This window comes from Macrosteles quadrilineatus, unplaced genomic scaffold (assembly GCF_028750875.1).
Source record: "Macrosteles quadrilineatus isolate MER2022 unplaced genomic scaffold, UCM_ALF_1.0 Scaffold_2__2_contigs__length_208266976, whole genome shotgun sequence".
Taxonomy (NCBI): Eukaryota; Metazoa; Arthropoda; class Insecta; order Hemiptera; family Cicadellidae; genus Macrosteles; species Macrosteles quadrilineatus.
The window spans coordinates 5297824-5320521 of NW_026542595.1; the positions used below are offsets into that span (position 1 = coordinate 5297824).

General features: G+C 35.0%; 1 protein-coding gene across 1 annotated transcript in view; it reads right to left on the reverse strand.

The window, feature by feature from the left end:
* The window catches only part of LOC128987893 (protein sidekick-like), a 172168-nt gene that overhangs the window by 38478 nt on the left and 110992 nt on the right, over positions 1-22698 (reverse strand). Inside the window, exon 2 of the mRNA XM_054408975.1 lies at positions 17043-17138. Within this exon, the coding sequence (XP_054264950.1) occupies positions 17043-17138 (96 nt within the window). The remainder of the gene's footprint in view (positions 1-17042; positions 17139-22698) is intronic.

The window sequence follows — 22698 nt, forward strand, 5'->3', positions numbered from 1 at the left end:
GAATGGTTCAGTAAACTCATTAACATGAAATAAATAATATTATGTAAAATCAATTAGTAATTATTGAATAATTATTGTATTGAATGTCACGAAAAATTTATATTCAACTAAAGCAAATCTTGTATCAGGCAAATTATACAAAACAAAATTGTCGGTCATTTACCTGGACAAACGGGTTTGGATTTTGAAAAAATATTCTGGAAAGAGAGAAAACGGAGCCAAAGACAATGCAATGCGATACAAGAAATCAGATCTGTAATTGGAGAAAAGCCAGGCCGAAAAATATGTGATCATGTGTTGTCGATATGGCAGACATTTCTCCCCGTACGCCCTGTCACCAACGTATCCTCTGACTTTACAATATCATATGAGAGAGACCTGCTGGGACCTTCCTGATCTGGGAAATATAGCCTACATTTGTATATTGTCTCTCAGAGTAAACAAATAATGACAATACAGCATGACTTCCCTATTGTAAATAAAGATTTTACATATACGTAATTATTTCGCGAATACACATGTTAATTCAGAACCTTATTAAACTCTATAAATTAGACTAAAAGAAATTACAGATTCTTCAGTGCATTACAGTTTAAAACTGAGCTCAACGTCAGCACGGTTTGTAGATATAGGCAACAAAAAAGTATGTTGAGGTAAATAAGTTAAACTTATAAATCATTGTAGCCTAATCGTGCACGTAAGCCTGTGCTGAAAACATAATATTGCTATAAATCACACGATACCTGTCAAAACTATAAATCAAAAGAAAATCCCACTACACTACAATAGTATTGCAAACATCACTGTGTCATAGTAAAACATTTGTTATCGTAAAGTCATATCGTAGCAGAGCTACTTGTGATACTCATTTGAGTCATATAACGCGGTATTAATTCTATCTTGACATCGCCCAGGGATATTACGATTAATTTTTCGGCTGGATGACGCGATCACAGCGCTCCCCGCGGCGGCGTGAGGCACGGAGACGAGAATGTAAACTGATTCCATCTCAACTCAAGTGCAAAATGTCATTTGATTCTACCAATTCCATCTCTCTCAGAATAACAAGCAATATTTAAAAACACAATATTCAATATTTTATTGAAACCTGGGTAAAAAACCCAGGAAATATAACACTAACAATTGTTGTTGGATATCTTTACTACTCTTTTGCTTTGCTGTGAGCTGAACAAAACGTAACGGAAAAAAGTGTTTGCCTACATTAAAAATATGTACATAATAATTGGGTTCTGTTTTATTATTAGATGTCACTTAGTACTATATGATGATTTCATTATAACTAACAAGAAATGACAGCGATTTGAGCGTTCAATTAAAATGTTTCTGATTGAATGTTGCGTGAAGTAGAGAGGACGGAAGACAAACAACCTTTCATCAAGAATTGTAGACTACCGATTTGTTTTAAATTACTACGGATTCACTATTCACGAAACTGGGAAATTTAAGCACTATCTGTCTTTCTCGTCGTAATAGAATAAAACATAGCCTAATTAACACATTTTCAGTTAATTTCATACGACTACATAATTATTATAGCCCATGTAAAAATATAGAATTATATAAATCCTGTATAGCATATACAAGTTGATATGTAGTTTGTAGGCCTGTATAACAATTCCCAACTGAAGTTTTAACGGAAAAGGTGACATAAATAAATGTAAACGGTGTTTTAACAACTCCGTGAGATCTGGCAATCGCAGCGGATGTTTACAGAGGTAATTGTGGGACACAAGAAATGTGAGGACGACGAACCAGAGCGCGAACTGAGGCCGGACGACAATAATTGATTGTAAGCGGAAAATGGTCTTCCGATGCGGCAGAGGAAAATAGGATTCTGACAGCTGTTTCCTGAGTGGGCAGAACGGCAACTCTGAGGCTTAATAACATCAGGAAACTGTTTGACTTCCACAGAGTAAATTCAATAACTAACACAATGCCAATAAGGATATTTCTTCAACATTTCTTATTGTAAAAAAATCTATGTAATCTAGGTTTATGATTTGGAAATCAGTTTTACTTATCGACTTATTAAATGTTATAAATATTTGGTTAACTATATTTTACATTATTAGTAAGGTTAATTTTAAATATCTATTCAGCAGTGTAACAATGTTGTTGGATTTGGTAAAATTAGTCTTTTAGGGATTTTATTTTAAAAAACAATATTAAAATACTTGTATGTAATAAACTATTGCATTTTATTCTACTCCGGTACTGAATAAAGTGCCAGTGAGGAAATCCCTGGAAATTCATGGTAGCAAAGACAAAGGAACTACATTTTACTGAACAATAAAATAGGTATAGATAATCCTCTGTACTGCAAACAGATGACAATCGCAGCATACTCACCAGGCGGACTCATCCCATGCATTTAAGTCATCTGCCCACACTGGAATCAATATTGCCCTACTGAAACACCAGTTTTAGTAAAGTTTAGTAGTCTTAATCCAATACATAATTTTAAAGACGAATTTCACAATGACAGTAAAAAATTTTGTTGATTATATCAAATTTCAGTTCGTTATAAAATTATTATATTTTTGATAATTATTATGGCACTCATTCAAGTTATTTTGGGTATAGGCCCGTACACACCGGCGCGGGAACGGGAGCGGGAACGATTTTAATTCCAAGAATTTCCCGCGCGGGCAGCGTGTACCATTGCGGGATATGAAACCAATCACACCGGCGCGGTCTGCGGGAAGCGGGCACGAGGCGGGAACGGGAACACTACGGTTTCCCGCGCTTCCCGCAGCATGCAGCGTTTGCAGCGCTTCCCGCGCCAGTATTATTGCGGAAAGAAACTGAACTAATCGGTTTCCACCTGCCTGCTGTGTGGTACAACAACAACAACAACACCATGTCGTGCATAACTGAACATTTGCTTGAAGTTGTATATACGTATCCTGTGTTGTATGACCTCAATCACAAAGACTACAAGAATATTAGGAAGAAGGACAAGATTTGGGAGGACATTGGGAAGACACTAAATACATCTGGTAAGTACAATAGTAGTCGATGTTTTAATGGGTGCTGCATGTAGGCCTATGTGTTCTGTAGTTTATTGAATTTCACCCTTATAAACCCATGTTTATACTCAATTTAAAGATTGAATTTATACAAATTGTCTTTTTCAATAAGGTCAACAATCAAACTGAGTAATTCATCAAAACATTCTTGAGTCATTCTAAAATAGATGTAGAACCTTTTAGCATCATTTCTCAATTGGGGCATGAGAGTGTGGTACTCTCCAAATGCTAGCCTTCCTTTATTTATGTCATGCACCCAAAGTTTTTTCGCCTGTGCGTCTTCTAATACAGCAAGCAAAAGTAGGGCTTCTTCTTCATCAGACGATGACATGGTAAGTAAATAAAATAAAAACTAATTACAATATTTCACAAAACTTGACTCGAATCACTGGACTACACACCTTGGCAAGGCCACTCACTGCGGTGTACTGGCTCCCGCTTCCCGTCTGGTAGCCGCACCTGTGTGGAAGCACGAGTTCCCGCCACGATCTTCCCGCGCAAAAATCGCATCTAAAATTCCAGGAACTGAACCGTTACCGCTCCCGCTCCCGTTCCCGCGCCGGTGTGTACGGGCCTTAAATATTGTAAACCAAAAGACTTGGACAAAACATATTATACTTTATGGAAGACTCTGAACTATTTAGTTTTATCAGCTTAGCCAACAATTTCTCTAAAGGTAACTAGTCTACTTATAACACAATATATTGTTCTGAAGGGGGTGACTTTTCTTCGAAAATGCTTCTAAATGATAACTGACAGATTAAGCGGACACGAATAAAATTCTTACAATGGTGGACATGAAAATATGCCTACCTCGACTAAAACTAAAACATAAAAGAAAAAAAACAATCAATGTAGTTTCCCGAATGATTAAGTATAAAATCTCTGAAGTAATTAAATTTATATTTTTCTTGTTGGACACTACTCCATGAATATTTCAAAATGTATAATGCATGAGAGTCAAGCTATTACCGAACGTTTAGAAGGTTACGGAGGTGGGTGAGCTCAAGTTAAATAATTACGGACAGCGGACATGATACAAACACGTGTCCGGTCAAACTTGGTCTGATCTCAATTAGAACATCTGGGACCGTCAATCCAATTGATCAGTTAAAGAGAGGATGTCTTAACAAGATAACTGCATGTTGCTGAACCTGGGTAATTAATGTCCTGGGAGAAACAGTCAAGTGGTACGGCATCAGCTGATCAACAATGATAACAGCTGATTGCTTTATTGAGAGCTAAACAATTACAGCTATCGTGGCTAAACTGATCACCGAGCCGCAACAATCAATAGGAAGAAATTAAATTCATCAAGTCAAGAGTTCAGGCTTCGCTCAAGATGGTGGAAATTGGTATTGTAAATGTAGGACAATTGATTATTATCTGGTGTTTCTTCTGTTATTTCTTCTACGTTGGTGAAGTAGGAACGCCATCGGGTTCTTGTCATTTGCATATTGGGTGGGTTATGAGTGTAAGTGTAAATATATATTTCAAGTGTTTTAGATGTATTTTTATTTGCTTTCTGTAAATTCAATAACACGTAAAATGGTGATCTAGAAGTTATTTAATTGAAAGTTAACATCTGAAAGATACTTGTTGTCTGAATAGTTTTTGATACAACGTATGAATAGAATATAACATACGTTATGGAAGGGTACTAAACCGTTTGATTGCGTCTAAAAAGATGTGTTAATTTAATTGCAAGCCATATATTGTTTCACAGGAATTTGAATATGAATATTTTAAATAAAAAGTAGGCCTACCTACTTTATGGAGGGACGAAAACTACACAAACATTATTTGTACAGCAGTTTGATAGTAACTATTGTAATAAGGGTTCAAAATGTTTAATAATGAAAATTAATTATTTTGGTGCATACAATTGTCTTGCAACAATTAAAAAGTAACGAAATTTGAATTGATTATTCAAATATGTGCATCGTAAATGCACCATTCTCACAGATGGAGTATTGTTTACCTTAAAGAATGTTTAATTCGAACCATAAATCGTTTAAACGATTTAACAGGAACGACGGCATTACGTCACGCACAGCACATTGCTAGCTGTGGAGGTAGAAGAAGGGGTGAAACACTAAACAAAGAGGCTTGTGGTCCATCAATTGGATCATCGGATAAGAGCGACATCAGACCCGCTGATGGTAGGGGTAGAGGTAGGGGCGGGGGCGAGGGCGGTCCTTGTAACTCGATCACTTCCTGCCAGAGGATGTCTGCATAAACAGTGTAGAACACTCGGTAGATGGGCGGAGGGTGAAAGAATCAAATGATAGATTTAGAGAGAATTTGAGGTTGACCTGAAAGAGTTTCCTTGTCTATCCTTGTAACAAGTAAGTCCAGTAGTCAACGGAGCCTCGACCTTACATTGAAAATCCATTGATCAAGAGCAGCTGAGACCATAAGGATTATTTGATCACCCAGGAGAAAAAAAATATTATTCAATAGTTAGGCCTACACCAATAGTTTGGTGATATTAGTCATCACATCCATCTTCGTCGGTTTATTTTGTGTATATAGACAATTCCCGAACGACTCAAATCTAACACACAAACCTTTCAAAGAAAGAAATAATTTCAAAAATAAGTACTGTCAATAAATAAAATGAAGGTTCTTGTTTTAAACAAGGTAAATGAGAACTGTTTCACCGAATACGAAACAGATCTGTTACTTTCATGATCGTACGACATAAACATTTCATTATGCATTTGTAATTAGGCTTTTTTTGTCATGAACACATCAATGCAACGGATGATGTTAATTGTGTATATTTTGAGTATATTTTATACTTAATTGAGTATATTTTTATACTACGAGGCGACATTATCTGACGGAACAATAGACAATTAGGTGACAAGTGGAGGTACAGAGGACACCACTGCAGACCACGCAAACCGAGTCTACCATACTGAGTTGCGAGACAAGTCTTGGCATGAATGAACAATTAAATATCACCATGTAATTATTTTGTTAGTTAGATTTAACGTTAAACAAGTTGTTTAATCAATACCGTTCAGTTTAACCGTTCGTGATATTTTATGTCACTTTATATAACAAAATTAAGATTATATTTTAATAACGATCTTACTAGTTAGTTTAAATAGTTATGATGTTTATGGTTTAGAAATAAATTACACTGAATTCCATAACAATATATTTTTATACTGACAAACATAGGGGAATTCATTTAAAATGTTGTAAGACCTATAATAATAAGAGGTGTTAAGTCAAAGATTCTACTCATTTACCACAATCAGGGGGAAATTTTAGTTGCACTAAAGCTAATATTTTTAATAAAAGTTAAGTGTATTCATTTACTAGGTTTCTTCGGCAGTGTGTCAATTATCCCAAGTATTTTAACATATTGTCTGGGAAGCTATGCAGTATAAAATCGTATGTTCAGATATAGTTCTAAACATTGAACTTTTATATTATACACACGTCTCCAGAAAGCAATAGCTCGAGATAAATGTGAGAACTGCACTAATATTATAGGTTAAGTAGTGACTGGTATCACCGGTGTGTGGTGGTACTACTGGAGCACCATGTCCAATGTACTGAGTCGCCTCAAGGCCAAACAACAATGCTCCAGCAGCTACTAGGCGAGGGGAAGCTGGGATTGTCGATTCGTCTCTACTCATTATAGACGCTCCTGGTCTTAAAATGATTACGTTTGTTATTTCGTAGAACTAGAGAAGCCTCTGTGCTTGGATTGGCTCTGTAATGGTCCAAGTCAGGGGTCATGGACCGTAACTCTGCCTTCCCCAGCGTGGACATGTATCATCACAAATATTGTTACACAATTATATGTAGAAATCCAACCTTGTCATTCTCGCCATCAAGGGTAATACTTAACTGTTTAACGCGTAAGAAATATTATGTACAATATTTTATTTTTACATTAGCTTGGAGAGAGAATAAAAACAATGCTTTACTATGGCTGTAAGAATTAGATTTGTTAAGTACTTACCAAAATGCCACGACATTTATGAAAGACGCTCGGGGTTTGTACACTGCACTACACAAGACTAATTATTGCGTCGTGATTGGAGTTCTATCTAAAGCCTACCCTTCAAAGTAGCTTTGGTACTATGTAATCACCTACAAACACCCAGACACCCTCTATCAGATAGGCCTACATCTTAAATATCTGCATACGAGGGTTATAACCATACAGGTCAATAGTATCCACATCGAGGTTTATGCCGTCCACAGGGTGGTTTTGAGTTTAAGTACTACTATGGACATTACATAGTTTCAATGTATGCAATTTTAGACGATTGGCTATGAGGAACAAATGACACTTTATAAACGTTTATTACACGATTATGTTAAGTTACATTATGTTTATCTTCTATGTAATAAAATGCTTGTATTTTCCCATAGCATATATATTTTTGAGAAAAAAGAATAAGAATAAAATTTACCAGTTAAATAGTAAAAGAGTAATACTACTACTGCTGATTGATACCAGTGATTTCGTTATGAAATGATCAGAAGACATTAAAAATGAAGCAAAATATTCGGTAATTTATTTATTTTGAATTATAAAATAAATGTAAACATTTTTGGGATACTAAATGTTTTTTATGCAATACTTGTACCTCCAAATGCACAGATTAAAAATATACATAATGAATTACGATTTTAAAAGGGTTAATTGAGATCAATTTGAAATATATTACAAACAACACGGCCAATGTTATAAAAATTAAATATTTAAAATTATCAAAACCACTCGCTAATGCTGTGTTACATGCAGACTCTGTATACAGACATGGGTTGTGTGTGTAGGGCGTAGGCTGTGTAAAGTGTAAGTGTGGTTGGGTGCCGTGTGCTATGCTGATACCATCTGTAGGCAGCAGTCATATTGCCGTAGCTAGATTGCAGGCGCTTAGCGTCCAACGATACAGACTAAACAAAGCAGATTTAACTGATCCGTCATTTATAGCTCGTTTTTAGCTAACGACTGCTGATTTTCCTAATATAAACATAATTAACACCAAAACTATATACAAGGAAAAATGGCCGACACGACGGTGATCTTATTTCTATTTCTATTCCTGTGTTAAAAATTAAGCCAACTTAGAATAACAATGATCTAGTTAAATCACATTAATAACTAATCTTTGTCTAAAAGGCAAAATCCATAACAAAGAAAAAAGATTGTGAGGTCAAAACAGGTATTGTAAAGGATAGCACCTCTCATGTCACATAAACTATCATTGCAACACAAATTTAGGGAGGAAATATAATTTTAAACTGTAGCAAACTATATGAGTGGCTTATTCAACTGTTTTTAAATAGAAAGTTGGTATATAGCCTTACTTTAGTATTGAAAAATCAATGCATTTGGGAACAATGGAATAAAATACTCACACACAAAATATTATGATGCTAAAATGTAAAATTACATTGACGGTGGATTCTTTTTAATAAAAAGGGTCCTTATACAGTACCTTGCACTTAATCATCGGAAAATTTAAGGGAAAAAATCTATCTACTAAACTGTGCGCAACTGATTGAAACCACTAAAGTAAATATTTGACAAATCAAAATTAACTTCGAACATTTTAAATAGCTTTTCCCCACGCGACTGAAAAGCGTCGACTAATTTACTATTCTATAAATACTTCCACACACGAGCTCGTTTAAAAGGCGAAAGGCTTACAAGGAAGGTTCTTTGAAACAATCCGACGGCGATCACAGGAGAAGAGTGTATTAAACATTCAGTGGGCAGCTCGCCTCATTTCAAACTCAACTGAGTGGATCTGGCCGGGGCCGCTAGCCACTGCAGTGTCCCCCACACACAGAGTACACTGTAGGCTACATTGTGTGACAGGGACTATCTGATACACTTGACGAGGCCAGTGAAAGGGCCACAGATAACAGGGAAAGTGATGCATTCACTCACACACTCTCACTCTAGTTGTACAAACACTCTTGAGCCGATGGGGGAAAATAATGTACCTCAGAGGAAAAATTACTAATAGTCACAAGCACAATGGTCGATTTTCAAGACTACTATAGATATTGCACGTTCACCTCAATAAGAAAATCATATATCTATATGTACTGTATTTTATTTAAAATACATTTCGACGCATAATGTTATTATTGAGCCCAGACCAAATATGAGAGTCGTTTCCACCCTCAAATGTTCTCGTATACACAAATCATTTCACTAAGTTAAGTAAGTTAAATAACTACAACAACTGCAAAAAAAATGTTATTTATGCTATAATTCAATTATATTATGCATAAATTGATAACACAAAGTTTTAAACAATTAATATATTTATGTTGCTCCTGTTCACAAAATGAATGAAACGACAAACCATCAGAGATTTATTTTGTAAATATTATTCCCTAATAAAACAGGAAAAATACAAATGTTTCGTCCCCAAAAAAATTGTTTGTGTAAGACGAAACTTGAAGAAATAATACCACCAAACAACGCGAAATTGTTGACCACAAGTGAAACTTGATACAAATTGAGGATGGAAGCCCCGCAGTCTGTCATTACGTCACTGGCCACCACAAAGGCGCTTCTGGCAGCGAAACTGGCAACTGGGCAAATATGGGCAAACTGTAGAGTATAACCTGGGAAACTAATCAGCTATAGGTTATGTGCTGGGAAACATTCTGGGAAACTAGATACACTACTGTAGGGTATGTGCTGGGAAACTACGCAGCCATAGAGTATATTCTGGGAAACTAGATACACTACTGTAGGGTATGTGCTGGGAAACTACACAGCCATAGGGTATATTCTGGGAAACTAGATACATAACTGTAGGGATGTGCTGGGAAACTACGCAGCCATAGAGTATATTCTGGGAAACTAGATACACTACTGTAGGGTATGTGCTGGGAAACTACACAGCCATATGGTATATTCTGTGAAACTAGACACAATACTGTAGGGATGTGCTGGCAAACTACACAGCCATAGGGTATATGCTGGGAAACTACACAGCCATAGGGTATATTCTAGGAAACTAGGTACACTACTGTAGGGTATGTGCTGGGAAACTACGCAGCCATAGGGTATATGCTGGGAAGCTATACATGTATAGTGTATATGACTGTATACTGTATAACGAAACTGGGCAACTAAAGACAACTGTTGGTCATATGATGGGAAACTAAAAGAATGTAGGTATGCTCATAAAGTAAACAACAACAGTACGATATATCATGAGAATCTAAAACACTCTAGTACATGCTGGGGCACTAAACGCTAAGTGTTGTGGATCTACACAGCTTGGAACGAAAGCTGGGAATACAACGGGAAGATATATACTGTAACACGAAACTAAACACTAAGTAGAATGTCTGCTGAGAAATTAAATTACAGCAGGACTTGTGCTTGGACACTAAACACCTGTGAGATGCATGATGAGGAATAAGGTAACTGAAGCATATTATACCCAACCATTAGTAAATAAATGATTGAACGGACTGAATTGACAAATATTGAACACGCTCAGAAACAAAATAGCTGAAAGATATGTGACAGCAAAATAAACAACTGATGGGTATGTGCAAGAAAAATAAACGACTGTCGGAATTAAAGCTAGGGAAATATACAGCTGGAAGGCTATGTGCATTGTGCAAGAGCAAGATATACAACTCGAGGATTATCTGATGAAACATTACAACTACTGTGCAAAATAAATAGCTATTGTGTCCTAACCTTTTAAATCTAACCTAATAATATTCTAACAATAATTAAATTGTTAAGACAAAATGTATTTGGTGTTCACTTTATTGGTATTAACAAGACATTCTAAGATAACGTATATAATAAAACACTGATTCAATCAGGCATAAATAAAGTAGTGTAAGACGAAGCCATTCTATTAAAAGATCCATTGGAGGAGAGTTAAAAGAGCTAGGAGGGTATTATTTTACCAACTACAGTAATAGTTTCAACGATAAAACTGAGGGTTTACTCAAAGGCTATAGGGGCTCAAGTAGTGTATTTATTACGATCATTAAAACTTGAAGTTGGCAATGGTATACCGCTCAGTCAGGACTGCCACTTCTAGACATAAAATACGCCCTGTATCTTTATAGTGGCAGTTGAAGCACGCTTTGCTTTGGTTGATCGTTTACATTACTTGTATTGCCTGTGTACCAAACAGACCACTTTCACAAAACTTTAACAGGAAAAGCACCGCATGCAGAAGGTATAGAACGTTTACACTTATTTGTTTCACTTTATTACAAGCAATCAGATATAAACCACCACCACCAGGGATATTAAAAATATCCCACTTTGAGCACGTTTATTACATACAAGCTAGACACAGGTTGGAACAAATTATAAAATTTAATTTGTTGGCAACGGCCACCACAGCCAAACACCACAGGGAGTAAGCACGTGTGTTTGTCCCCTATTTTATTAAACGGGTTTGTAGTTCTGGCACATTAAACGTTTGATTAAATATATTCTATTTTCAAAAGTATTTGAAATGAAATCGAATGGTGGTACTGTAATATTTTATATGAGAGTGTTTGATCAAGCTACAGTGCAGCTATAATATTTTTCCCTTAAAGGTAAGATAAAAAAAAATCCTTTGATCCTATAGTTATTATATACTCTGAAACCACTAATCACCATAGACATACAAATACCAACTTGAATGGCCCCATGTACGTTGTCGCTGGTGATTGGAAGATAGTTTTATCCTTAGCGAACTAAGTTTGACTTTATTGCATCCAGAACCCTCCTCGGCTCTCTCTATCACGGTAGTAAGACGACATCGTTATATGTGAGCTCCCTCAGTTTTTCTATTGAACACTTTCACACGGGGAAACTATACAAAAAACATGCATTGAACATGATAAGTCAAGCAAGTTACAAACAAGGCTTATTGAAGTCCATTGGTAATGCGTTGATCTTAAAGTTGGGGACTGATTCAAAATAAATATATTTTTTTAATGGACGACAATAAAAAGGAAATGAGTTGATGAAACGGTATGTTCTAAATCCAGGACCTCTGTGCCTCTTGTTGATTTGGTAGCACCAATTCGCGTTATTACTTAAAACAACGATGATACAACAATGACATACTCAACTAATTATACAATTAAATTCAGACATTTAATTTATGAAAATTCAATTAAAAATACAGCACGAACTAGGCTACCTAAGAAGATTGCAAAATGATACATGTTTACATTTTGTGCACATGTATAAGGGATGTTTTCGTGTTTGTGTAACAGTCTTCCCTTTAATCCTGAAAATCCTGGTCTACCTATCGATGTTGTCATGCTATGGAAATATGTTATTCCCAAACAGTATCAGATCACATTTGAGTAAGGTTGACCAAACACGACCGGAACGAAATACTATTATAGTGGGGTGGGTTAGCTGAAAAATATTTCACATCTGGCAACCAACGCGCCCCTTTGGATTCAGATAGTACATGCGTAGACGAGTCCAAAAAGCCCGGGACACAAATTTTTCGGGCACTCTATGGGTGTTGATGACGTAATCAAAATGGCCGCCAAAGTTGTGTGACATGATTCTACATTTCCCTATATAACTCGGGTTCATATTCTAATAATGCCCTACATTTTTAGTGATTATTAATCACGAAAAAATTACCTTTCCGATGGTGTACTTTACTTTATTGTTTAGATTCATAATACTACGAATATTTATAGTTTTATTAAATATTTTGTTTTTTATTTAGATTTTTTTAAATCATTTTGCTAAGTGTCGTGGATTCCGTTACACGTAGCTGAAAACGTCTTACATACACTTGTTTGTCAGAATATTACCTTTCTAACGGTATATATAACTTATATTTTAATACAAAAACACTGCTTGAAATTTGCCACAACAATGTAGTGGTACACAGTGAGTCGTTATGACAACAATGCAATGTCTATGGGTACCGAAAAGTAATAGTGCTATTTAGGGCTATTAAACTTTTAATTTCGTTTTAAAATTAGAGACAATAAAATTAAGTAGAAGAATTAAATTCCCCCTGCTGCAGCAAACCTACCGACTAAGCGAATTTCCATTTGTCTGAATTCATTTTCAATTAAATATATTTTAATAGCATTAGCTTTAACGAGTACCTATGTTTGCTGCTACAAGGAAACTAATTCAGTGTGTTTTTTAGTAAAATATTGATAACTTAGTATAAAATAAATAAATTTGCCAAGTTTGATCGAAATATATCCATAAACAAGCAAACTACTACATTTTACAATATTGTCCATAAGAATAACATAGGAATTTTAAATTTACAACTTTTTAAATTTTCTCCATTACCAATAACCGAACAAAAACACTTTCATATACTAAATTAATTGTTTTTTAAGCTCTTTTAATAGGTCTAAAGAGAAATTGGGATATTTTGCGTTTTGAGAGTCAAAAGAGAGAAAAACAATTTTTACCCCGCAAAACCCCCGTAAAGCCTCGTTCCCATGGTCCTATTATGCTGGTTATGCTGGAACTCATTCAAGTTAAACCCGCTTTACACCTTTAAACCAAATTTTTATTAAAATCGGACAAAAATTACTCAAGTTATCGCGTTCACGGACGTATATATACAGGGTGTCCCACGAAGGGTTTAAACGTTTGATTTTAGATTACTTGCCCATTTACGCTCCGAACATTTTGAAACTTTACACAATCTATAAAGTACATTTTAAAAATATTGTGGGAAAGTTTCAGCTCCCTACCTCTTGTAAAAACAAAATCGGAGCATATTGAGAAATGATGTTTTAAACACATTAAAAATAGTATTTTTGGTTTTGTAGAACATTTGTATTAACGCATTCTATGGAAATATAAGGCTTTTTCATCAGGAAATTATACCATAGCCTAGTGAAAACCCTAAAGTAGATACCAAATTTATTGTAACTGTTATTCATCACTAGTTAAAAATTAATAATAAATTGATTTATATAATATAATTAGTTAATAAAAACATTCAATACGCCACAATTTTGTTTCTACAAGGGATAGGGAGATGGATCTATCACAGACATTTTTAAACCTTCTGTACTTTATAAATTGTGTAAAGTTTCAAAATGTTCGGTCCATGAATGGGTAAGAAATATAAAATCAAACGGTTAAACCTCTTCGTGGGACACCCTGTATATATATAATTTGAACGAATGGGTTTTTTGGCCTCTAGGAAAATCAAAATGAAAAAGTAAATTGGTCCCGGGTCTAGGTCTTACCGTGCCACCTACGGTAATAGCTACTTCCCTATAGGGAAATTCGCTAAAACAAAAGAGTGTACTCTATACAATATTGTTTAAATTTTATATCAAAATTCATAAATATCATATACATCAAAAATATAATCCAGGCTTAAATCAAACAGATTAACCCTTAGTGCCCATAGACCAAATCTGTGGGCACAGTATTATAAAACATCAATATCTGTATAAATATAAATTATGTTATATATAAAATATATCTAACCCATAAATGGGGTTTTAGGAACAAATTGAGTAATTTTTGTCCGATTTGGATGAAATTTGGTTTAAAGGTGTAAAGCGGGTTTAACTTGAATGAGTTCCAGCATAACCAGCATAATAGGACCATGGGAACGAGGCTTTACGGGGGTTTTGCGGGGTAAAAATTGTTTTTCTCTCTTTTGACTCTCAAAACGCAAAATATCCCAATTTCTCTTTAGACCTATTAAAAGAGCTTAAAAAACAATTAATTTAGTATATGAAAGTGTTTTTGTTCGGTTATTGGTAATGGAGAAAATTTAAAAAGTTGTAAATTTAAAATTCCTATGTTATTCTTATGGACAATATTGTTAAATGTAGTAGTTTGCTTGTTTATGGATATATTTCGATCAAACTTGGCAAATTTATTTATTTTATACTAAGTTATCAATATTTTACTAAAAAACACACTGAATTAGTTTCCTTGTAGCAGCAAACATAGGTACTCGTTAAAGCTAATGCTATTAAAATATATTTAATTGAAAATGAATTCAGACAAATGGAAATTCGCTTAGTCGGTAGGTTTGCTGCGGCGGGGGTATTTAAATCTTGTACTTAATTTTATTGTCTCTAATTTTAAAACGAAAGTAAAAGTTTAATAGCACTCAATAGCGCTATTACCTTTCGGTCCTCTTATAAATTCCATCGGGGTGATAACGACTCACTGTGTACCACTACATTGTTATGGCAAATTTTGAGCAGTGTTTTTGTATTAAAATATAAGTAATATATACCGTTAGAAAGGTAATATTCTGACAAAAAAGTGTATGTAAGACGTTTTCAGCTACGTGTAACACGATCCACGACACTTAGCAAAATGATTTAAAAAAATCTAAATCAAAAATAAAATATTTAATACAAATATAAATAGCCTATTCGTAGTATTATGAATGTAAATAATGAAGTAAAGTACACCATCGGAAAGGTAATTTTTTCGTGATTAATAATCACTAAAAATGTAGGGCACTATTAGAATATGAACCCGAGTTATATAGAGAAATGTAGAATCATGTCACACAACTTTGGCGGCCATTTTGATTACGTCATCAACACCCATAGAGTGCCCGAAAAATTTGTGTCTCGGACTTTTTGGACTCGTCTACGCATATACTATCTGAATCCAAAGGGGCGCGTTGGTTGCCAGATGTGAAATATTATGGTGTAATTTGTTGCTAACCCACCCCACTATTAATGATAAACTATAAATAAGCCATATACAATTTAATTCAACGGCTCTTAGGAATGGGATAGTGAGAAATACTATTTAAAACCAAACCATGGTTTTACTGTTTGATCATATATATAAAGTAAAAACTATTGCGAAGTATATATCCCAAACGAAAGTGGCAAAATATATGTAACAGCATATGGAAAACTCAAGGCGTATAAACAGACGGATGAGGCGGGGCGTTTACAGGAAATGCCTGTTGTGATTTGAATGCAATACGCTAGTTGACGCGCTACTGTGTACACTCAAAGAGAAATACGACTGTTTCATTTTGTCGCGTATGATATAAAGCAATAACTCAGCAGGTTCTGCCCTTTTTTGTTCGGGACCCATAGCATGTGCATGCGCGAGTCAACAATGTGTTTCACATAATTGCAGTTTTATTGTTAACTAGGTAAATATAATGTTTTTGTAGCGTAGAAATATGACCTCGGTAAGGCAAATCAATACTTGCACAAGCTGACATAGAGCCGAGTAATGACTAATGAGGTTTGTTCACAGGACAGAGCAACGTTATTTTCGTATTTAGTTTTACAGTTGAAATACTAAATAATTCAATATTAAAAATAAACCTTTTGACAAAGAAAGCGTGTCCCTTCCCTTTGTACTTAAGTATAAACACAGAATATGAATACGGTTTCCAAGGCTTTAGAGGTGTGCATACGTTTGTCCACGAATTCTAAAAACCACATTTGTGAAAAATGCAATATTTCTCAAAGCTTGATTGAGTAATACAATACCACGGCTGGCGTAGAATGACTTTTGGCCACAAAATGTATCCACAGAGAGAGAACATACGAATTAATGGGTCCATTATCAATACAGCAAATCCCATGTTACAATGAGGATTAAGGGGATTAACTCTCGCCGTCCGTTCTTTCTTATAAAACTAATATTGTATCAATCCACCTATTAATATGTTGGCGTAGCTCACATGCTGAGAATTAGTTTTCATTCGGTATATTCTGGGAATTCAGTTGGTTTTGTGGTTTTCAAAACCTACCGGTAAAATTTATAATGTTGAAGATGAACACCATTTAAGATTTATTGCTTACACATTTGTGCATCTATTTTTAACTTTATTATGTGGTCTAACGTGTAAATCAGCAAGAAAGTATTACCAGACTTGTTCCCTTGTTTGTGATATTACCCACTATAAATGATCAGGGAAGCGAAAGTCAGAAAAGCGTGGGGTGCATTATATTAAACAGATATTCGTTTGTTTAGGACATATAGTTGGTTAGTTTACATGCACTCACCCAATGCTTGACACTGGAGTATCTTGGTTCTGCCCTCGCTGACGATGTTGCTGGAGCCGGACGGCTGAGTGATGAATCTGGGAGCTTGGAGAGACTCTGCAACAGACAACAGACGATCAGCACGATAGCCACACTATACACAATACACATATACACATTAACACATACTGATGTTGGGTTGTTTATTACATTGTTTCTTAACCTAGTTTTTATCACGTATATGTAATTAAAATTATGGATGGAATGTGTTAACAATTTTTTACAACCTAACCTAACTTAAACAATTTCTTTAGAAGGTTGCATTTTCTTGATTGTTGAATACCCGAGTGGAGTACAAAGTACCGGACGCTAGAGTTTTGGTTATGCTCAAATTATTACAAGCCACTCTCTCAGTTTTTACTACGTTAAACTAAACAAATAACCTTGTGTTCGTTCTAACACCTTGACAACTGACGCACCAGCCTTACAACATTCGTGCATAGAACGTCGCCACAGCGGTCTCAAATACTTTATTACGTAGCCTATACGGAATATATTACTACTGAGTATCCTTGATGAAACGACTGTTAAAACATGTTCCATTATTATATTGTGCTTCCTGAAATTTCAAATTTGTTTAAGCATCTTTGTTAACAACTAATGAATATAAAAAACGTGTATGAAAAACAGCAGTTTCTGACAGCAGCGCAGGCCTGTGTGTCAGTGGGGATGACAAGTGGCGGCGATCTCCTTTGGTCTTGTTTGTCCCGCTAAGTGGCCTCCCCTACCCTACCCATCCCTACTCTACCCTACCATTCCTTACCATCTATAATAATCTCGACCGCTCTTGGCTGCTGTTATGCAATGCCTTCACACCAATAATATTATTATATTTTGGCCATTAAATTGGTATAAACCACTCCCTACATAAAAGATACAACCAGTCTCGCATAACGTTTGATTTAAAAGAATTGAGGAGACAAGAAGTGCATTGAAGCGAATTGAGCATTTTATTAGGGTTTTAAAACGTCCCCCAGGCAAAACAAATAATTGAATACACTTTTACTATTAAAGATTATGTATGTTTAATACTAGGAGATTAGGTGAATAAAACTAATAATTCGCCATGAGTTGATCAAGAGTGATTTACCTACCTCAATTATTAGGTTACTCTTATCAAAAAGTAACCCATATAAAATCCATTTTCAAAAAGTGTTTTGTCTCGGGCATAAAATGTGACCGAGGTCAAATGTTAATAAATCAAACGTTTGATAGTTAACAGATTTTAGAGAGCATATCTACTAATGCGGTAATGTTTTGAATCACTCTTTGACAAGAATTTCTTCGATTTCAAGGTAAATACGCTATGCCCAAATATAACCATGTAACATGGGTTGTCCCTTATCAACGAATTAAGTACAACGATACAAAATTATGGGGACGATATTTCACAAAGAAACGATAAAACAAAATGATAAGTGACACTTTTAAACAAAGATGTGTCGTGGACGGAGTTATAGCGAAGATAACGACACCTTGAATAACGAAATAAATACGCAAAAAAATTTAACATAGTTTGAAGTCTCTTATGAACGAGTATTATATTGAGATGTTGTAATTATGCAGCTGAAAGTAATACGTACGATTTGTTTAACAGATGTGAACGACAGAAACAAAAAGACTAGTGCAACTCTTGAACGATGACGGACGTCGTTGTAGCCGGGATAAATTCTTGTGTGCATATTTATGAGCCACTAAGTGGTTGCCGGAGCGGAGGTACTAAATACGAGTACCTACATATTTAAAGAACAGCTGGCTACGTGTAGGCCTACAATGTCGAACTTGTTCACCTACACAACTACAGTAACAAGTAGACGGGGAGTCTGTAGCTGTTATTGCAGTATTGCAGTTGTAGCAGGCTTGCTTATAGTGGACAGGTTCAAATGTATATTAAATGTTGGTTGTGGAACGTATTGAACTATACCTAAACATTAATATACATCAAGCAGACAAATTATTTATAAGTACATACAGAGTGTATATAAAGTTCCGCATCGATAACATATAAATCAATGAGATTTAGTAAATCAAAACGGCACCTAAAAATCAACTTTTAGAAGGAACTGTAAGTTTTATGTCATATCATGGGGAAGTCCCGCAAGGAGTCAGAAGGAAATCTTAAATATGAGCATAGGTTGATATGTACATAGAATTAAATTGCTTTATTAGCAGAATACAATGCTGCAAATGTTAACTCAAAAACGGACAATCGAGTCAAAAATGGTAGTCGTTCAGAGATATCGCGAATCTGCCATTTTGAATCTTTGAACGGCTGCTAATGTTTACTCAGTTGTTCTTTTGAGCTTGAATTTGTGGCATTGTAATCTACTAAAAAAGACCTTTAATTTTATGAGAATATCGACCTATGCTGACTTTTACGATTTTCTTCCGATTCCTAGCGGCTGAGGAGGTAGCATTGCAAATTCAATGAATCTGTGAACTGCTGTCATTTTTGACTCGGTTGTCCGTTTCACATTCAATTTGCGGCATTATAAATACTCTGATAGTAAAGACCTTTAATTCGTTGTATATATCAACTGAAACCATGCTATGCTTAGATTTAAGATTTCCTTCTGACTCCTTGCGGGACGTTCCCATGATATCACAGAAAACTGATAGTTCCTTCAAAAAGTAGGTTTTTAGGTGTTGTATTAATGTATAAAATCTTATTGATTTATCTGTTATCGTTTAGAAAATATTAAGCCCGTGCGGGACTTTATATATACCCAGTAGAACGTCAGCACGTACCACCACAGTAACACGGGTGGTATTAATATGCACACAAGAATGTATCTCGGCTACAGTCGACCGTCATTGTTCTGAAGTTGCATTTATTATTTTTGTTTCTGTCGTTTCTCTTTATAAAAAAATGTACTTTACCTTTTATCTGTGTAATTAAAATATATCTTAAATATTATCGTTTATCAGGGATTTAAAAAAATGTTGAATTGGAAAAAATTTACGATTAGTAAAGAAATTGACAAACACTCAGGGTACATTGGAGCACTTATAAAATGTCGTTGTATTTCATTGTTGCTCCTTTACTGGACTGTGGTAAACAAAACTAGGGGACAAACACAATACACTCCATTAGCTGGCAATGTGCGTGGTGAAAACTGCGACCATAAACCTTCTGATAAAACTGCGTCTGCCGCAACTGTGACCATACACCACTTCCCACTGTCGGGGAATTCATACACAAAAAATAATAGTTTTAAAAATAACAATAAAAATCGCACAATAGTTGGAAATAAATATTTTTAAGAATTAAATTGTGTATTGATGTAAAAAAACATTAAAAACAGTACCAGATTATTTAGAATGGACTGTAACCATTTGGGATAAGTATAGTATTTTATAGTTTTTTAGTAGCCCATATTAAATTAATTGAATAAAAATAATTGATTATAATTATTGCAACGACATTATATCAAACAATGTTTTGAATTGAAATTAATTTTTTGAAATTGTATAAGTAGACTTCAACAACAACAAACACATTTCCCCCTGAATTTACCTCCTTTTCAATGTTATTCTTTCAAAAATGCATGATTTATTGTTGCACACTAGTTAAGTGTTACCAGAATAAACTAAATACAAAAAAACCTACACTATTCCTTGGGTAAGATTTATTGTTCAACAATTTCCAGTGATTTAAAAGGACAAACGGGTTGATAAGAAAGGTACGACTGCAGTGATTTCAAACACAATGTTTGCGCAAGGGTAATACCGATTAGATAAGGAGGCTCATTAAATTTATGGGTTCTACTGAGAAAGCCTATCAGAAGGGCTAGCCGGCCTCGTGTTTGGATTTACGTTTACAGTAATATTTGAAAGTTGTGTTTTCCAAATCTTTACGCCATTTGGGGTGAGGAAATATAACCTAAGAATAACTTTTGTATATAGACTAAACAGTAAAGTTTTTGTTGGATGTTTCTCAGAGTGTACAACTGTTAAACAGAACAACGTACGTTTTTGTTGCCCAGGTTTGTAAAGATCGCCGAATGTTTCAAACGATGTTCAACATAAACAAGACAGACACAGCGCTCAGTTGCTCAATTGCATTGTTGCCGAAGCTTTCCAGTTAATAACGCATCACTTCCCTATCTCTTTCAGGTCCTCTTTATACTCTATCTATATCTCTCTGGCTCTGTTGATTTTTCTTATAAGCTTGTGTTTAATGGAAACCAGAAACAATTTCGTATACTGTGTCCAAATATGTGTTAATTAACAGTGAGGTCCTAACAAGTTTTTATTCATTAGAGTAAATTAAGAGAAACCCAACTAATGAACTTTAAACGAGTAAATTATTATAGTAGATTATAGTAGATTATATTTCATGAAACCTTGCACATGCACAAATTTTCCATTAATTGATTTTGTCGAGAAAGCTACAATGAAAGAGTATTGGTGTAACCTCTCATCGTCTGCCGTATAGAAGAAAACAGTAACAAAAATGCATCGCAAAACTTTGAATACCTAACGACTTGATTATGCGGATTAACAATTGGCATCACAACTTGATAATTAAAGGAATTGAAGATTTACCGGTAAAAAAAACATTTTACTCGTTCACTCATTGCTGTTGACTGGGTATCTAACAAATGTTTATGAATGTAGTTTGATGAATAGTTTAGTAATGAATGATAAAAATGTATCCTATTACTTAACATCTTGAACTACAACGGATGGGTTGGCAAGGATGCGATTTGTCTGTGCTATTAACCTAAATAATAAAATAATTAATCAGCTAATCTAATGTTATTTACTAGATCCTACATATTTTTATTACGTCATTGTAAGCTGAGGCATCCTTTTTACAAAGATAAATGCAGAATAGACTTACAAAACAAGATACGTAAAACATACAGAAATACAGTATTTCCGAAATAGAATTCCAATAGGACTTGGCTTTTACCGGAATATTGGCCCTCTGGCTATTTGCGTTTCACTTATTCGAGATCAATCCCCAGCGCTCAGTCTCTGTGCTGTAAACAAATATATCGGAACATCCTGGCCAACTCTGGTCCTATATTAGGCTTCCTGTTTACCAGCAGCAACGCAGCACAGAACAGTGTTTGCCGCAACTAACTTGTACAATCTGGTTTACTTGGCTTAACCGTTATTGGCGAGTTGGTAGTTACATAAGAACATTGATTGCAGACTGTTAACACGTTTTGGAAAGGTTGTAAGAACTAAAAATAAAGTAGTTTCTTCGTTAACGAGTTTACACGTCATTTGTAGGATGGAAGTGGATGTATATAAGGCTTAACCACGTTATACAAGGAGATTAACTGCGGCTGGGCGCAGATTGTGTTAGCTCCATGAGAAGCCTGAGGCCATCTGACGGTTACTTGATGTCATTATACAATACAGTGTATTGTCGTGTATCGCCCACACATGGTGCCATACCTACATTACATCACGTCTGGTGCTCATTGGTCAGAGTCAAGGAACGAATAAACTAAGGATGGCGTAGTTTGCGATAATGATACAATTATAAATAATTAAATAAATAACAATAATTTTGATAACATAAACTGAAGAAAATGTCTATCAAACTTTTAACAACTGTGAACAAGTGGCCTGCACTACGAGTATTCTATCTTCTGCTATT